Source organism: Parasteatoda tepidariorum, chromosome 11 (assembly GCF_982258835.1).
Source record: "Parasteatoda tepidariorum strain Cologne lab strain chromosome 11, Ptep-v5.0, whole genome shotgun sequence".
In the NCBI taxonomy this organism is placed as follows: domain Eukaryota; kingdom Metazoa; phylum Arthropoda; class Arachnida; order Araneae; family Theridiidae; genus Parasteatoda; species Parasteatoda tepidariorum.
This window is the reverse complement of record NC_141765.1, coordinates 1,693,634-1,710,146: the sequence shown is the minus strand read 5'-3', so window position 1 is coordinate 1,710,146 and position 16,513 is coordinate 1,693,634. Positions and strand designations below refer to the sequence as shown.

Genomic DNA, 16,513 nt, shown 5'->3' with positions numbered 1-16,513 from the left:
GGAGCTCGCGACTTTAGATAATACTGGCTCAAGTTCAAACGTTAGTAGCATCGTTATAAAAAAAAAAAAAAAAAAAAAAAAAAAAAAAAAAAAAAAAAAAAAAAAAAAAAAAAAAAAAATTTTTTTTTTTTTTTTTTTTTTTTTTTTTTTTTTTTTTTGACGTTGTAGTTTAAAGCCAGACGTTTAGTCTTATGATCTCAGACTCGTCAGAATTTCTTGAAGCCCTCCAACTTGCAACTTTAGAATTTCTGGGGCCTCGCAACTTTAGAATTTCTCGGAGCTCACAACTTTAGAATTTCTCGGAGCTCGCAACTCTAGAATTTCTCGGAGCTCGCAACTCTAGAATTTCTCGGAGCTCGCAACTCTAGAAGAATTTCTTGGAGCTCGCGACTTTAGATAATACTGGCTCAAGTTCAAACGTTAGTAGCATCGTTAAAAAAAAAAAAAAAAAAAAAAAAAAAAAAAAAAAAAAAAAAAAAAAAAAAAAAAAAAAAAAAAAAATTTTTTTTTTTTTTTTTTTTTTTTTTTTTTTTTTTTTTTTTTTTTTTTTTTTGACGTTGTAGTTTAAAGCCAGACGTTTAGTCTTATGATCTCAGACTCGTCAGAATTTCTTGAAGCCCTCCAACTTGCAACTTTAGAATTTCTGGGGCCTCGCAACTTTAGAATTTCTCGGAGCTCACAACTTTAGAATTTCTCGGAGCTCGCAACTCTAGAATTTCTCGGAGCTCGCAACTCTAGAAGAATTTCTTGGAGCTCGCGACTTTACATAATACTGGCTCAAGTTCAAACGTTAGTAGCATCGTTAAAAAAAAAAAAAAAAAAAAAAAAAAAAAAAAAAAAAAAAAAAAAAAAAAAAAAAAAAAAAAAAATTTTTTTTTTTTTTTTTTTTTTTTTTTTTTTTTTTTTTTTTTTTTTTTTTTTTTTTTTTTTTTTTACGTTGTAGTTTAAAGCCAGACGTTTAGTCTTATGATCTCAGACTCGTCAGAATTTCTTGAAGCCCTCCAACTTGCAACTTTAGAATTTCTGGGGCCTCGCAACTTTAGAATTTCTCGGAGCTCACAACTTTAGAATTTCTCGGAGCTCGCAACTCTAGAATTTCTCGGAGCTCGCAACTCTAGAAGAATTTCTTGGAGCTCGCGACTTTAGATAATACTGGCTCAACTTCAAACGTTAGTAGCATCGTTAAAAAAAAAAAAAAAAAAAAAAAAAAAAAAAAAAAAAAAAAAAAAAAAAAATTTTTTTTTTTTTTTTTTTTTTTTTTTTTTTTTTTTTTTTTTTTTTTTTTTTTTTTTTTTTTTGTCGTTGTAGTTTAAAGTCAGGTTTTAATCTTTGCTCGTCCAGCTCAAAACTTTTCCGGAGCAATGTGTTTGCACAGTTAATAAAGCCAACCATGGCAGAAGATTACAAGACGCTTGTACTGCATTTACTCTCCAAAAGGCAATATCCCATACTGAAGGATATCGTTGTCATGGATATCCATTACAAATTGTTGCCAGAAAATGCAGATTTTGACGTAGTACATGCATATGATAAACGATCGCATGACGCCATGTACACGTTGTCACAACATGCGGATCCATTTCGCTTTTCCTATCTCGTCGGTAACGAAAACATGTTTTATGTGCATGAGACGGATCATTTCGACACCACGTCCTTACCGCTACACTGTCAACGAGTCAAATTGAATCGCTATTATGTGGACGTGATCCAAAATCAAACGAGTGAAACCTTTGAAGAAGAGCTGTACCATTTTATAACACTTTTAAATTTTGACATTCCAACCCTCTCTCCTTTGTTGGGTTTGGACACTATCACTTGCACTCGGATGTTACCTAAATTTATCAAGCTTTGGGTTTTCAAATACGATGCGCAAAATTTTCAAAAATGTCCAGTTTCCAAAGGACTCGAAACTTGTTTTGGTCCTCCCGAAACTACAGGTGTGATTCCCGTTCGTGTGCTGAGGGGTAAATTGTCCCCCTGCACCTCCCACGCAAAAATTTTATCGTTAAATAATGATTTTCCAACAAAGCTCAAACATCCGTATTTAATGCATTACAGCCCTCTGCACAAGACACTCTTTCCGTTGGTTTACAATCCTCTCGAAAACCCATTATTGGTATTTTAAACTAAACATGTAACGATCTCTCTCGCTACCATCCGGAGGGAATTTTTTGTATCTTCGTTTTGCATCGTAATGACGACACACCTTGTAAACGCCCGCGCAAACACTTTCTTTCGGCAGATTGACATTGGAGTTGTCACTCTCGTCGTTGGATGCATCGATGGAAAAGACAGACTCGTCATCAGACACCTCGGACATGACTGGAGATCCAACAAAAGCTTTCATTTTCAAATGTTTTCGATTACCCGGTTGGGGTCTGTAATACTTGCGAACATAGCTTGTGGCATCCGGATACGCCTTTTCCCACGCCTCCTCTGGAACCACCGTCGCTTTTTGGTCCACATAGTTTTTGTAGGCCGAAAAACTTCTAAAGAAGGGTTTCAATTTTGAAAGGGGTACCAATCCATTTTTCCCCAGATGTTCAATGTGTGACAATGAAAAAACTTTTTTCATATCGTCCTTGTAATCTGCAAAATAGTCGAGCATTGACTCGTACGCGTAGAACGCTGGAATTTTGCGAGGAGGAAAGGGGGGAGGTTTTACATATTTACGAGGCTTTGCTTTCTTGGTAATCTTGTTTCCTTTTGCACGTGGCATCCTTTATTTGTAAACAATCTCCCCGTAGTGAAAGAGGTTAAAAAAGGGAGACTTTTGTATTTTGTCGTGATTATCGTAATGCGCGTGATGATAATTTTGAAAAGTTTCCCAGTGCGCTAAAAAGTGACACGTGTAGATAAACAGCATTTGCCACGTGGTGTTGTGTCTAAAGTATTCTGCTGGATTATGGCAAGTCTCATCCAACAAAGTAAAGTTTATGGTGCCTCGTGCCTCGTCGACCATGTTATTGTTTCGACACACATTATCACAATAACTGTTTAGCGTCGCATTAAATTCATAAAGATTGAAAACCACATGAAAACCTTTTCTCTCATCAGGCGTTTTACGTTTATTAGTTTCGGCGTACGACGTGAAAATTTCCTTTGGGCCATTGGGTTCGAAAAGATAATAAAATGTCAAATTATAATTTTCCAAGTCCTTGATGGGACGCCCAAATATGACATTGAGCATGGGAATCCACTCGGCCAACACCATATGAATTTGATGAAATTCTGTAGCAGAGTACTTATCCGCAATGTCCCGACATATGGTCCAAGCATCTTGCCACGTGCCGACGTGATTCGATGAGGTGCGACGACAACTTTGGGAATCGTGGTGATCAATCGATCGTTGCATCTTGATTTTTTTAAAAAAAAAGACAACTATGTGGGCCGCCTGGCTCCTTTTTTTAATCATCTGGATGTGTTTCTGGTGGATACCAGAGGATTTTAAAACAAAATCAAAAATTCAAGTACGTGAACCCATTTTCCAGCAAAATTGTACAGACAAACGCATGTTTTGCGTAGACGATTGTAGTTTCCTGTGCGTGGAAAAATCTACCCGATGCGTGGGGGGCGTGTGTGTAACAGATGGTCGAACACCCATTGAATGCAATGAAGAAAAAGGCGGTCGATTGATGTTGACAAATGACGACGTGGCGCGATGGATTTGCCTCTGTACCGATGAAACTTTTTGGTCGGGACCTGCATGTGACACACTCAATCCCGATGTGTGCGAACAAGGAGCATTTTTATACAATGGACGAGAGAGTTTTTTGTGTCTCTGCCCCAATCCATACAAAAGGTTCACCGTCAACGGAAAACCACATTGTTTAGAAAAGTTTATGAGTAATTTCTTTACAGAGCCAGAAGTAACAGAGATGGGACCTCACATGGTATAGTTTGAAATGCATCGTCGTGGATCTTTAGGTACACTCTAGCGTGGGTACCTGGACTCAACTCGCAACTTTAGAATTTCTTGAGGCTCTCAACTTTAGACAATATTAGCTCAAGTTCAAACGTCAGCAACATCGTAAAAAAAAAAAAAAAAAAAAAAAAAAAAAAAAAAAAAAAAAAAAAAAAAAAAAAAAATTTTTTTTTTTTTTTTTTTTTTTTTTTTTTTTTTTTTTTTTTTTTTTTTTTTTTTTTTTTTTTACAATGTGAGCCATTTTAAATTTTCGTTGCAAATCCAATTTAAAAGCTTCGTGACAAAATCCTTCGAAAAGCATTCACACACAATGAAATGATCTCGCTTACAATCATACAACAAATTTTTAAAATCATCGGGTGGGTTCACAAAGATAACGCTCATGTAATCATCATCGTTAGTCTCCACGCTCAAAAATCCATCACTACCCACACATTGCTTCAGATTCACTTTGAGAATACCGGTCGTCTTGCAATTTAAAATCACGCTCTTTTCATTCATTTCCTTGAAACTGATTAAAGGACCAATGGCATTACATTTTTCACATTGTCCATTGCCGACAAAGATCGTTTTGAAAACATTATCCAAAACTTCACTCATAGCAATTTTAACAACCAACGTTGCAAAACTACCCACAATTTCGGCTAAATCGGCTTCGGCCAGGTCTACAATCCAATCATGTTCCTTTTTTTCACCATGCTTCAACAGGAAGCTTTCAAATGCTTCATGGAGAGGAAGATTGTCGCAAACCATGTGAAATCTTCCATATTCTGTGTTACAATATACGTTTCCATACGTCCCGATCTTGACGTTGTAATTCAAGTAGGGTAGCCCCCAATATGCACCTAGCAATGTAATTTTCATGTTTTAAAAAAGCGCCTTTATTATGTAACGTTTTTTCATGGGACAAGCCAAATGGCGATGTTTGGACAAACGGTTTAAATTGACGGCGCTTATATATTTTTTTCTGCTCAAGTATTTTTTAGACTCTCGTCCATATGGTAATTCCATATTCGAAGACCGTCAGCTTGAAACTGGGTATAGCAGAAAACTGCAAAAATATATAAGCACTTCTCAGAACGAAAAAGTACTTGAGCGGGCAAATGTTTGATTTATCATAGGAAAATTTGGAAATTTGGAAAATGGGGAAAACGCAAAACATTTCCATTTTCGAGTCTGTAAATGTTATGTTTTGCTATTGAAAGATGAAAAAACTGATTAGAAAAACTATACAACTTATACAAAATTAATGTAAAAATCACATTTAAAAGCTATTAAAATAGGATTTTAAGTTTAAAAGTTTGATTATAAATTTTAACTTTTAAACGATTCATGGTACCAAAAGGATTGGTACCTTGAATCGTTTAAAAGTCGCAGCTAGAAGGGGGGTACTTTTAAACTCAAAATTCGAAATCGGCATGTTTTTACAGTCTCAATTACATAATTTTTCTACCATTTTTCAATAATACATACTTAAAACAACAATTTTCAAGAAAATAAAATTGTAAAACATTAAAAAAGAATTCAAAAAAATTGTCAAATATTAAAAAAAGAATTCTTAAAAAAATAAATAATTCAGTCTTTTGAATAATAGGGTTAATATTCCACAGTATTAAATAATGCTAAAGTTTTAATTATAGCATAAGTTTTTTCAATTACCAATCAATTACATTTTTTTCAAAAAAAAAAAAAAAAAAAAAAAAAAAAAAAAAAAAAAAAAAAAAAAAAAAAAAAAAAAAAAAATTTTTTTTTTTTTTTTTTTTTTTTTTTTTTTTTTTTTTTTTTTTTTTTTTTTTTTTTTTTTTTTTTTTTTCAATTACTGTTGTATGGGTCATAAAACAGTGATGTCCACTCTTCAATCTTTTCATAATTTTCTCCGGCACAATCCCACACAATCTCAGAGCGTGAAAAGGATCTAGTCCGTATGAAATTGTCAATTCTTCGCAGCAATATCTTACCAAATGGGTTTAAAGTAATATTGGCCCGTTTTAAAACCAATTTGACCACTGGTTCTTTTTCATCAATATGAATTTGTTCGCGTTCTTTATTTAATAAACGAAAAGTAAGGTTACAATATGAACCAGAAGGAATTATTTGATATACTTTCACCCCCGGAATTAATGAATATAACCAACCTCTGGCATCTCGTGGTATTTTGATCTCGATATCAGTAGACACTATTTCCTTGCTCTTTTCCCCAAGGGTGTAATTACCATTAGGAAAAATCTGTACGACATTTTCAAAAACTTTTGGCTCCGTCCCAAAGAATGGTTCTTTCACTTTGTATAGTATTATGCGTCGATCTTTTTCCATCATAATAAGATTAGGTGGAAATGTTGAAACGTCCAATACCGTTGTATGCAGCAAGGTTATATTTTCCAAGTCGTGGGAGCTCCAAAAAATTCTGATGAGCTGAGTTGCACAAGACCTGGCACTCGATTTTAACCTACAACGTTTAAAAAAAAAAAAAAAAAAAAAAAAAAAAAAAAAAAAAAAAAAAAAAAAAAAAAAAAAAAATTTTTTTTTTTTTTTTTTTTTTTTTTTTTTTTTTTTTTTTTTTTTTTTTTTTTTTTTTTTTTTTTTTTTTTTTACAAGCAAGTATCAAAGCTTACAAATTGTTCTAAATGTATTATAACGATTGTAAACATTTTACGCTTGAAACAGACGGGGTGGAGGTTGTTGAAAATGTATTAACGGTTCAAGAGGTAACGCAACTCCAAGAGAAAATGTGGATTTGGTTACAAAATAAAACAAAATACTTGGATAAACCCATTGTCAAAAACGATATATCGACTTACAAATCTCTATTTGATCTCTATCCAAAACACGGTATGTTGTTTCAGCACTGGGACTTTGGACACAATCCTTTATCCTGGTACGTTCGTCAAAACCAAAATGTCTTTAATCAATTTAGTCGTATTTGGTGTACAAACCAATTGCTCACAAGCTTTGATGGAATCAGTATTTCCTTACCTTGTGAATATACGATGCGTGGTTGGACGCAGTACAAGGAATGGTTTCACACTGATCAAAACTTTCAACGAAATAATTTTGAATGTGTTCAAGGACTCGTGAATCTTTTTCCAGTTTACGAAGGTGACGCCACCTTGAGAATTCTCAGAAAAAGTCATTTATTGCACAAGGAATTTCAAAAAACGTTTAAAATTACACATTCATCAGATTTTTGTCGGTTGACACAAGATGAAAAACAATTTTACTTGGATCGTCTAGACAGTCCATCGGATATCTGCGTAAAGGCTCCCGCTGGCTCCCTCGCGTTGTGGGATAGTCGAACCATTCACCAAGGTATGGAACCACAACGTAATCGTAAACTACCAAATATCAGATGTGCTCTGTACATTTGTATGACACCTGCAAGACTGGCAAGTCAAACTCAAATTCAGAAAAGGATCAAATATTTCAAAGAACGACGAACCTGTAATCATTGGCCTCACAAGACGAAGGTTTTTAGCAAGCATCCTAGAACGTATGGTAACCCCCTTCCAAAAGTTGAAAATGATGACGACTTGGAAATTACAAATTTAATGAAACAGCTTGTTGGTTATGTTTAAAAGTATATAAACATTAGTGAAGAGGCACAAACACAACAAGTATTTAAAAAAAAAAAAAAAAAAAAAAAAAAAAAAAAAAAAAAAAAAAAAAAAAAAAAAAAAAAAAATTTTTTTTTTTTTTTTTTTTTTTTTTTTTTTTTTTTTTTTCCTAAAAAAAATTTGGATAACGTGTTGCTCTTAAAAATCCTCTTCCAAAGAAAACTCGTGACTCTTTGAGAGCACTCCACACTTTTGATACTCTCCCACCCGCTTTTCAAAAAAATTGGTCTTTCCCTCCAAACTGATATTTTCCATAAAATCAAAAGGATTTTCCTTTTTGTAAAACTTGTCACATCCCAAGTCCACCAACAAACGATCTGCTACAAACTCAATGTATTGATTCATCAATATGCAATTCATCCCAATGAGGCTGACTGGTAGAGCTTCTGTTAAAAATTTTTGCTCGATGGACACTGCATCTGTTATGATTTGCAAAATTTCTTCTTGTGTGGGTTTCTCTTGCAAATACTTGTTGAACAAGAGGCACGCAAAATCACAGTGCAATCCCTCGTCTCGACTGATGAGCTCGTTGCTAAAGGATAAACCAGGTAAAAGACCACGCTTTTTTATCCAAAAGATGGCTGCAAAGGACCCGGAGAAAAAAATTCCCTCCACGGCCGCAAATGCTACCAGACGATGGGCAAAGGAGGGATGCCGTATCCAGTTTAATGCCCAATCGGCTTTTGCTTTCACGCAGGGCATTTTTTCAATGGCGTGAAATAATGTATTTTTTTCTTTGGGATCCCGAACGAGTGTCTCAATCAATTCGCTGTACATTTCTGAATGAATATTTTCCATGGCAATTTGAAATCCGTAAAAACATCTGGCTTCCGTGATTTGTACTTCTGTCGCAAAGCGCTCCACCAAATTTTCCACGACGATACCATCGCTTGCCGCAAAAAAGGCCAACACATGTGAGAGGAAATGACGCTCATCAGATTTTAAATTATCCCAATCTGCTAAATCTTTGGATAAATCCACCTCTCCTACTGTCCAAAAAGAGGCTTGAGCTTTTTTGTACATGTCCCAAATGTCTGGGTATTCTATCGGGAATGTCACGAAGCGATCCGGATTGGGTTCCAGTAGCGGTTCTACATACAAGAAAGGTTTGCGTGACTTTGGGACTAGTTTTAAAAGATTAGAAACAAAATCTTTGTGTTTTCTAATGACTTCCGTTGCCACTGAAATGTTGAATTCGTTAAAATTTTCAGTATCCCAAAAATCCACGTCTCGATATTGATAGAAATTTGGATCCAAATCCTTCAGCACATCCAACTTTTTGCGCTCAGCCTCTTGAAAAAAATTGTTGTAGGTTTCGAGTGTATCGTATCGCTCCAATTCAAACTTGCGCCCTCTTTTTCTCATTCTTTTGTATCCCGCTTCAACAGCTTTCGGTGATCCAGCAATGGATGAACCATAATCCAAAATGAGTACGTGATCTACACCCAAATGCTTCAAACGCTTCCTGTAATATCTTTCCAAAGGTCTCCAATCCAATAGACCGTCTGAAAATTGAATACAAGATAGCAAGGGACACCTGGAAGTGATGATGGTCCAGTTGGATGCGCAGGTTTTTTGCAGGGTGGATACCTTTGCTTGCAGTCGAGCAGCAAAATTTTCCAAGACCAAGTAGTTGCGTAACGTGTCATTGTTTGAGTCGTGAAAGAAATCTGGGTCAGTCTCTATCATGTCGACACAATCATCTATGTAACCATCAACCGTTGGATAAGAAAAAATTTTCATAACGGTAGTTTTGCCGATACCTACAAAGGAGGCTTGAATCTCTACAAGTATTTTGACCATGTCCGTCAGCAGTAATAGTTTGATTCAAGCAAGAAGCCACATTTTAAATAATCCAAAAAAAAAAAAAAAAAAAAAAAAAAAAAAAAAAAAAAAAAAAAAAAAAAAAAAAAAAAAAAAAAATTTTTTTTTTTTTTTTTTTTTTTTTTTTTTTTTTTTTTTTTTTTTTTTTTTTTTTTTTTTTTTTTTTTGGATTATTTAAAATGTGGCTTCTTGCTTTTCAATTGAAGAGATAACTGTACTAAAATTTTTCTTGTCTTCTTGGAGCATTTGTTTCGGTGATTATTCTTGTTTTCCATTATTACCATATCTAAGGCTATTACCATATCTAAGGCTTATTGCGTGTTCGGATGGAATTTCAAAATAACAGCTATCGTTATTGCGATCTCCACTCATCTGTATAAACTCCAGTTCAGCTAATAAGTCACCTTTGGATATTTCTACCTTCTCCTTATCTGAATAATTAACTAAAACCACTAAAAGCCGACTATGACTGTCTAAAGGCCGAACATACTTGCTTGATTCATTAAAAATGTCAGCTAACACACGTACTGTTTGATCCAACCATAGTTCTGGACTTGGACGAGGTATCACAAAACTAAATCTTGGTAAGAATTCCACGTTTTCTTTTATGATTACGTATTTTGATTGTAAAGGTTCAAGTACTATATCCTCTGAGCAAAACAGCTTGTGTTCGATTGCAACAAGTGATTCTGTTACTAGATTCATCATGATATTTGAGCTATGATTCTTGATGATATTTGAAAGTGTGAAGCTTCAAGCAACTCGCAGCAACTTAAGTAGTCACAAAAAAAAAAAAAAAAAAAAAAAAAAAAAAAAAAAAAAAAAAAAAAAAAAAAAAAAAAAAAAAAAAAATTTTTTTTTTTTTTTTTTTTTTTTTTTTTTTTTTTTTTTTTTTTTTTTTTTTTTTTTTTCATACATTGTTACTACTCAATAATTTCATCAATTGCTCTCGTCCAACTTGTTGCCAATTTTCCTCACAAGACGCATAGACTTGACCCAAGTCATTTAAAATTTCTGTCGTTACTTTTCTAACGTCGGTAAAATATTCCGCATTTCTATGTAAAAATGTTTCGGCCCACACTTTGACTCGATGTGTTTGCATCGCAATTTCATCGTTGAGCATGAGGCTCTGCAATTCCCGAGTGTACAGTTGCAACAATGCCAAAAAAACGACGCAGCCTGAATCCGTTCCACCCAAACTACTTAGTTCGGGTTTGTTATCCAACCATTTATACATTTCGCGTACAGATCGAGCGTGTGAGCGATAGTCGCGACGCATGCTATTTGGATGTATCATTGCCAACAAGTAAGTTTTCAAATCTTTTGATTCAAGTCCGTCAAACCCGTCTACTGCCAATAAACGATACATGTCACGGTTGCCCACGTCATGACTTGTTGTATTTTGACTTAACCACTGTTTGAACAATACGCACCAATCCGCTTCATCAGAGGGCAAGAGCTTTAAATTTTTTCTCTTTACGCCTTTTGAGAGTATCGACACCAATTCTTCGCGAACCAGTCCATCGTGAAAATCTTCCAAATCATTGTCAAGATGTAACCATTTAGCGACTTGCTTCAACACATCCCATCGATGTTTTCGAATCGTTTGCCGTCCCAGGAAACAGCGACGCGCCACTTCTTGGTGCAACAACCTCTTCAAAACGTTATGAGAGGAGCCAGTCTCGAAAAGTTTCTGGTGAAACTGTTTTAAATGGTTTGTGCTCTGGCCAAATTTTGTTGATAATCCAGGTTGGCGCAACAACCGTTTGTGTGTCATAGGTTTTTTGAAAGAGCTTTTGAACGATTCTGGATGAGACATCTTGGGCAATGCGTCCGAAATGATTCAATTCTCTTTGAACAAAAATATCTGCGTATTCCACTCGAACACAAAGTCTGGTAAATTGTTTAATAAACCACACCAATGGTTTGTTTCGTAAAGACAAATGGCGTTGCAAGTCTTGTTCAACGTTAAAGTTTTTGGTTGTCTTCATCAAAATGACGTATTTGCAAGCATCGGGAGACACGTCAGCTCTTGTATTTACTAGTTTTGCATTATGCCATTGATCAAATGATGTTTCCATGAAAAAAGACAATGATGCAGCGTAGTGGTAGAAGATTTACTGTAGATCAAATCAATGACATTCGAAAAAGAGTAAAAACCTTGAGACACGTTGATGAAATGGCTCTATTGGTGTATTTATTGCTCGAAACTAAACTAAAAATGAACGATTTGCTGACGTGGTTCAACACGGATAAAACTAAACGTATGGAATTTTTGAAAATGCATCCAGAGTGTATGGCCGACTATGCTCGTGCACCCAGACTCTTTCCTAAAACACACCAAGGGTACTTGAAGCAATGGAGTAGAAAATGTCTCGAGTGGTACGGTGTTCAAAGGGCAACGTTTGAAATGTTGAAACGTTCAATATCGTTCTATACTGCAAGCTGATGAGTTGTCAGAGCTTTAGAAAATTTTCATGCGTTTAAAGTATCAAGACTCACCGCCTGCCTTTAACAGACAACTTAGGAAAAAAAAAAAAAAAAAAAAAAAAAAAAAAAAAAAAAAAAAAAAAAAAAAAAAAAAATTCTGAATAAGGAAAAAAAAAAAAAAAAAAAAAAAAAAAAAAAAAAAAAAAAAAAAAAAAAAAAAAAAAAAAAAAAAAAAATTTTTTTTTTTTTTTTTTTTTTTTTTTTTTTTTTTTTTTTTTTTTTTTTTACAAGGTTATTGACGTTTAAGCTTCAGCCAATATTTTATAAGGTTGAGAGAGCTTCAAGAAATTCTAAAGTTGAGACCTTCAATAAATTTTAAAGTTGGGAGTTTTAAGAAATTCTAAAGTTGCGAGAAAAAGTTGCAAATTCTAAATTTGTGTGAAAAGATGACAACATGGATTTATAAACATTTTTTTATTTTTTTCAAAAGCGTAATACAAAATTATTTTCATAATAATAATAATAATAATAATATATATTAAATGCGAGCATACTACAAAAATAAACACTCACATTCGATGTGGGATCGGTTCCATTCCCAAATGCAAAAATTTTGAAATGCCTTTCGTCACGGCAATCCACCTGTGACATTCTGCCCTCGAGCAATATACACACCTGCTCGAGTCTATGGTGGCATCTGGTTTCAATACCACCGCTTTTAGTTCCCTGGCTGGATGATAGGGGGGTAGCCTCGCCAATACTTCACCCCATTTTGATTTGGTGATGGCGTCCGTGTGGATCAAAAAACGGACCCGCATGTCGTAGAGTTTCTCCAACAGATGCTGAGGGTGCATGGGTCCATCCATGACGTCATATACGTAACCGTTGGTCAGGGTGTGTCCGTCTTTTCGAATGCACAGCACGGCAAAGGTCTGTGAATGCCGCCCTGTATAATGAGTCTTTCGCCTGCGTTCGTAGCCGTCTCGACGATAGTTATGACTCGTCTCCTCGAAGGCTGGCGGGGGAGAGTGAGAACGCACGTCGTTGATGGTGCTGGGCTTGGCAGGTGGGGCAGACGTTTTGACAGTCTTCGAGGCCTTAGAGTCCACTGGTGTCTGGCTCGAGGTGCTGGACTTGGCAGGTGGGGCAGACGTTTTGACAGTCCTCGGGTCCACGGGAGTCTGGCTCGAAGTGCTGGACTTGGCAGGTGGGGCAGACGTTTTGACAGTCCTCGAGGCTTTAGAGTCCACGGGTGTCTGGCTCGAGGTGTTAGAGTCTACGGGTGGAACAGAGATGAGACAGGTGGGAAGCCTGGACCTGGAGATGGGTGATTTCAATCTTTTGGGTGGATTGGAGAGGCGAGGTGGAGAGGTGGAGATTCGCTTCTCTCGGGATCGATAGTCAGAGGCCGAGACCAAGGGTATTCTGGCAGGATGAGCACGAGAGGGGGCCACTTGGACGATGGAGCGTGGAGTGGGTTTCAGTGTGTTGGCAGGTGGTGAGGCCACAGGCATGGGTGGCGACATGGGTTCAAAGAGCTGAGGCTCAGGTGAGGGAGGCAACGGAGAAATCAGCTTCATCTGGCCAATATCCATAGAAGTGGGTGTCGGAGGTGATGGAGGAGGCACCGACTGGAAATTCAATTCGGTCAAATCGTCTTCGTCAGAGGAGGAAGACGACGAGGAAGACGACGAGTCAAAGTCCGAAGAGTCAGCCATGGTTAGAAGAGCAGAGAGAACTGGCAAAGGCAAAGCACTGGCTCTGAATGATCTGAAGGCTCAGAAGGCTCTACCTTATATACTGCTCAGGCAGGAAAAAAAAAAAAAAAAAAAAAAAAAAAAAAAAAAAAAAAAAAAAAAAAAAAAAAATTTTTTTTTTTTTTTTTTTTTTTTTTTTTTTTTTTTTTTTTTTTTTTTTTTTTTTTTTTTTTTTTTTTTAAACGTTGGATATTTACGTCGAGCATCGAGTCGATACTCTCAGCGATACTCTAAATTTTTTTTGCTCGTCTTAAATATCCAACGTTTTTTTTTTTTTTTTTTTTTTTTTTTTTTTTTTTTTTTTTTTTTTTTTTTTTTTTTTTTTTTTTTTTTTCCTACTTTGTTGTGTAACACGTAGCTCGTCTAAAGTGTTGAGAGGTTTTTTAATTTTTTCATCATTCAACTTTGCAAGTTGTGAGAGCTTCAAAAAAATCAGATTCTAAACATTTTGTTACATTACTCCAAACGAAATAAAGCAAAGATGAATCTTCCGAGGTACAGCACGTTGTATAGCAATTTTCATGGTTATACGGAAGCCAAAAATGAAGGAGATTTGATTGTGTTAAATTTTGCAGATGCGAAATTTGATCCTTGGTCCGTGTTGCATTTGTATCGATACGATACCATCTGTAGAAATACAACAAAACCTTTTGCTCAAGCACTCAAAGTGTTTTTCAATACAGAAGATCCCATCACTGTCGTGTGCCAAAATAATACTTGGAGCGCTCTCTTGGGTAATTCCAAGACCATTATGCCTATGCCCGAGGAATCTGCTACATTTCAAATGTATGCCACCCCTTACTTTGTAAGCGATCCCGCTCTTGTCGCCGAATACATGCGAGGAATATCTCATCAAGCGTCAGATATTATATTTTCTTACAAAAACTGCGTTGTCTATTTGGATAAGGAGGATTTACCGTATCCCGGTGGAAACTATTTTGGAAATTGCAGACCGTGTACAAATGCCATGTATCGCATTTGCATTTTGAGTAAGGAACCATCCCAACACGTATTGTCAGTTGCTGAAGAATGGCGCAGCAAACAGAATCTGGGTATTGAAACTCGATTGTATTTGACCAAAGATAAAATTACAGATGCAAAATTGATTCCCTTTCAAGTTGTTGAAAGACCTTATTTACCAGAAGAGAGGGCTGTCGGAACCGGGGCGATACAAAAACGCTTGTCCATAAACAGGCCCCACCTTATCATACAAGACATTTTAAATTCGTATCACCGTAATCATGTCGTCACTCTCCAAGGAAAACCTTCAGATGACGTTTTGCAGCGATTGGGCGTTATTGTGGAATGGCCATTTCGCATTACGTATGAAGGAACGCGAGCCCATTCACAGGAACCCAACGAATTTGTGGCGTTATCTGTAAATGGTCAATTGCCTAAACGTATTTTGTACGTCCGATATCCATATGACGTGTATACAGAATTTCATGAAGTTCCCACCACCGCGTGGACACCCATTTATTATGTCCCGACATTTTTAAAATTACCACCCAATACAGAAAAAGTGAGCGTAGACTCGACGGTGCTGGGATACGCGTACAATGGAGGATTTTTCTGTTTTAGCTTCCCGATTTTGGAGGGACGCCCTGCGTTAGAATCGCAACGAGGCATTCAATACATTTTTCAAACTGCGACACTCACGGATGAATTTCAAGTGATGGAATCGTTTCGATTTGATCACGTACACGCAGTCAACAAAGGTATTCAAAAGGGTGTAGCGTATCCATCGTGGTGCCTTACAAAATCCGACACTGTGCTTCCTTCCAAAGTTCAAATGCCAAAGTTGGTGATGGAGTGGTTGAATTTGTTTCGGCACAGCAAAAGCAATTTTGTCGATGTCAAAATGGTTCCAATGGCGTTAACATTAGTTCAGCACAAAGTTTGCTTTCAAACAAAAATTACAACCCCTCATAAAAAGGAGGGTTACGTGTACATGTTGAGTGATGACGACATTGAGCTGCAGATGGGTCAAAACGAGACAAATTACATCAACAGTAATCGTGTATCTAGAGGAGATGAAAAGACTTTGGAGGAACAGAGTACATGTGTGATAAGTTGATTTTCAAGTCGAGCGAGTTTCAAGAAATTCTAAAGTTGAGGTCTTGACGAAATTCTAAAGTTGTGAGTTTAGAGAAATTCTAAAGTTGCGATTTGAGGGCTTGAAGAAATTGTGACGATTCTGAGATTATCAAGACTCAACGCGTGGCTTTAAAAAAAAAAAAAAAAAAAAAAAAAAAAAAAAAAAAAAAAAAAAAAAAAAAAATTTTTTTTTTTTTTTTTTTTTTTTTTTTTTTTTTTTTTTTTTTTTTTTTTTTTACAATGTTTATTTCTTATTTTTCAACAGACGATGAGGTGCAACAATTAGATGGGTATGATTCCTGGTTCCTTTCAGCAAAAAATCCACAGCCACCCAATTCAAATGAGGGTTGATTAGCAAAACCAAAAAGTATAACAATTCCAATCGAGTCACTTCATAGAGCATTGTATTTTCTCTCGCCCAGGTTTTGGCCAAGTCTTCAATGATTGTGACAATTTCATCCCTTCGTGAACATTGAATGGCCATTTCCCCATTAAATCGAATGTCTAATTTGACAAAAAGAGGTTGATTAATTAAAAAATACAAGTATCCGCAATCATTTTTGTTTTTCAAAAGATGTTCGATATACGTCTTGGCCATTTGCTGTACCGTAGGACATTTGACCAGCTCTAGTGTTATTCTTTTGGTAAATGGTTGCATTGTTTTACATGTTGGGATTTCTTTCTCAATGTCCATCCTGTGTCGTTTGCGCATGAGCTGAATCAATTGATCGTTTGGTAAATCCAATTGTCTCAGCTGTGGAATCATATCGCTCTTGTCTTTTTATAAATTTTCCACGCTATCCACAACACTATAAGCGCTGTCGTGATTCCCGCTGCCCAATAGAGTAACGGTACCAAATAAGCCACCC

At 35.9% G+C, this 16,513-nt stretch overlaps 2 protein-coding genes across 2 annotated transcripts; one reads left to right on the top strand and one right to left on the bottom strand.

Moving 5' to 3' along the window:
- The first annotated feature begins 6,549 nt into the window (after window positions 1–6,549).
- LOC147801167 (uncharacterized) lies at window positions 6,550–7,497 on the top strand. Its single transcript, XM_087155126.1, has one exon. It carries the CDS (start codon window positions 6,550–6,552, stop codon window positions 7,495–7,497), a length of 948 nt encoding a protein of 315 aa, XP_087011252.1.
- Window positions 7,498–7,674: 177 nt separating this feature from the next.
- On the bottom strand, window positions 7,675–9,162 carry LOC147801166 (ribonucleoside-diphosphate reductase subunit M2 B-like). Its single transcript, XM_087154715.1, has one exon. It carries the CDS (start codon window positions 8,899–8,901, stop codon window positions 7,675–7,677), a length of 1,227 nt encoding a protein of 408 aa, XP_087010841.1. The 5' UTR covers window positions 8,902–9,162.
- Window positions 9,163–16,513: the final 7,351 nt, after the last annotated feature.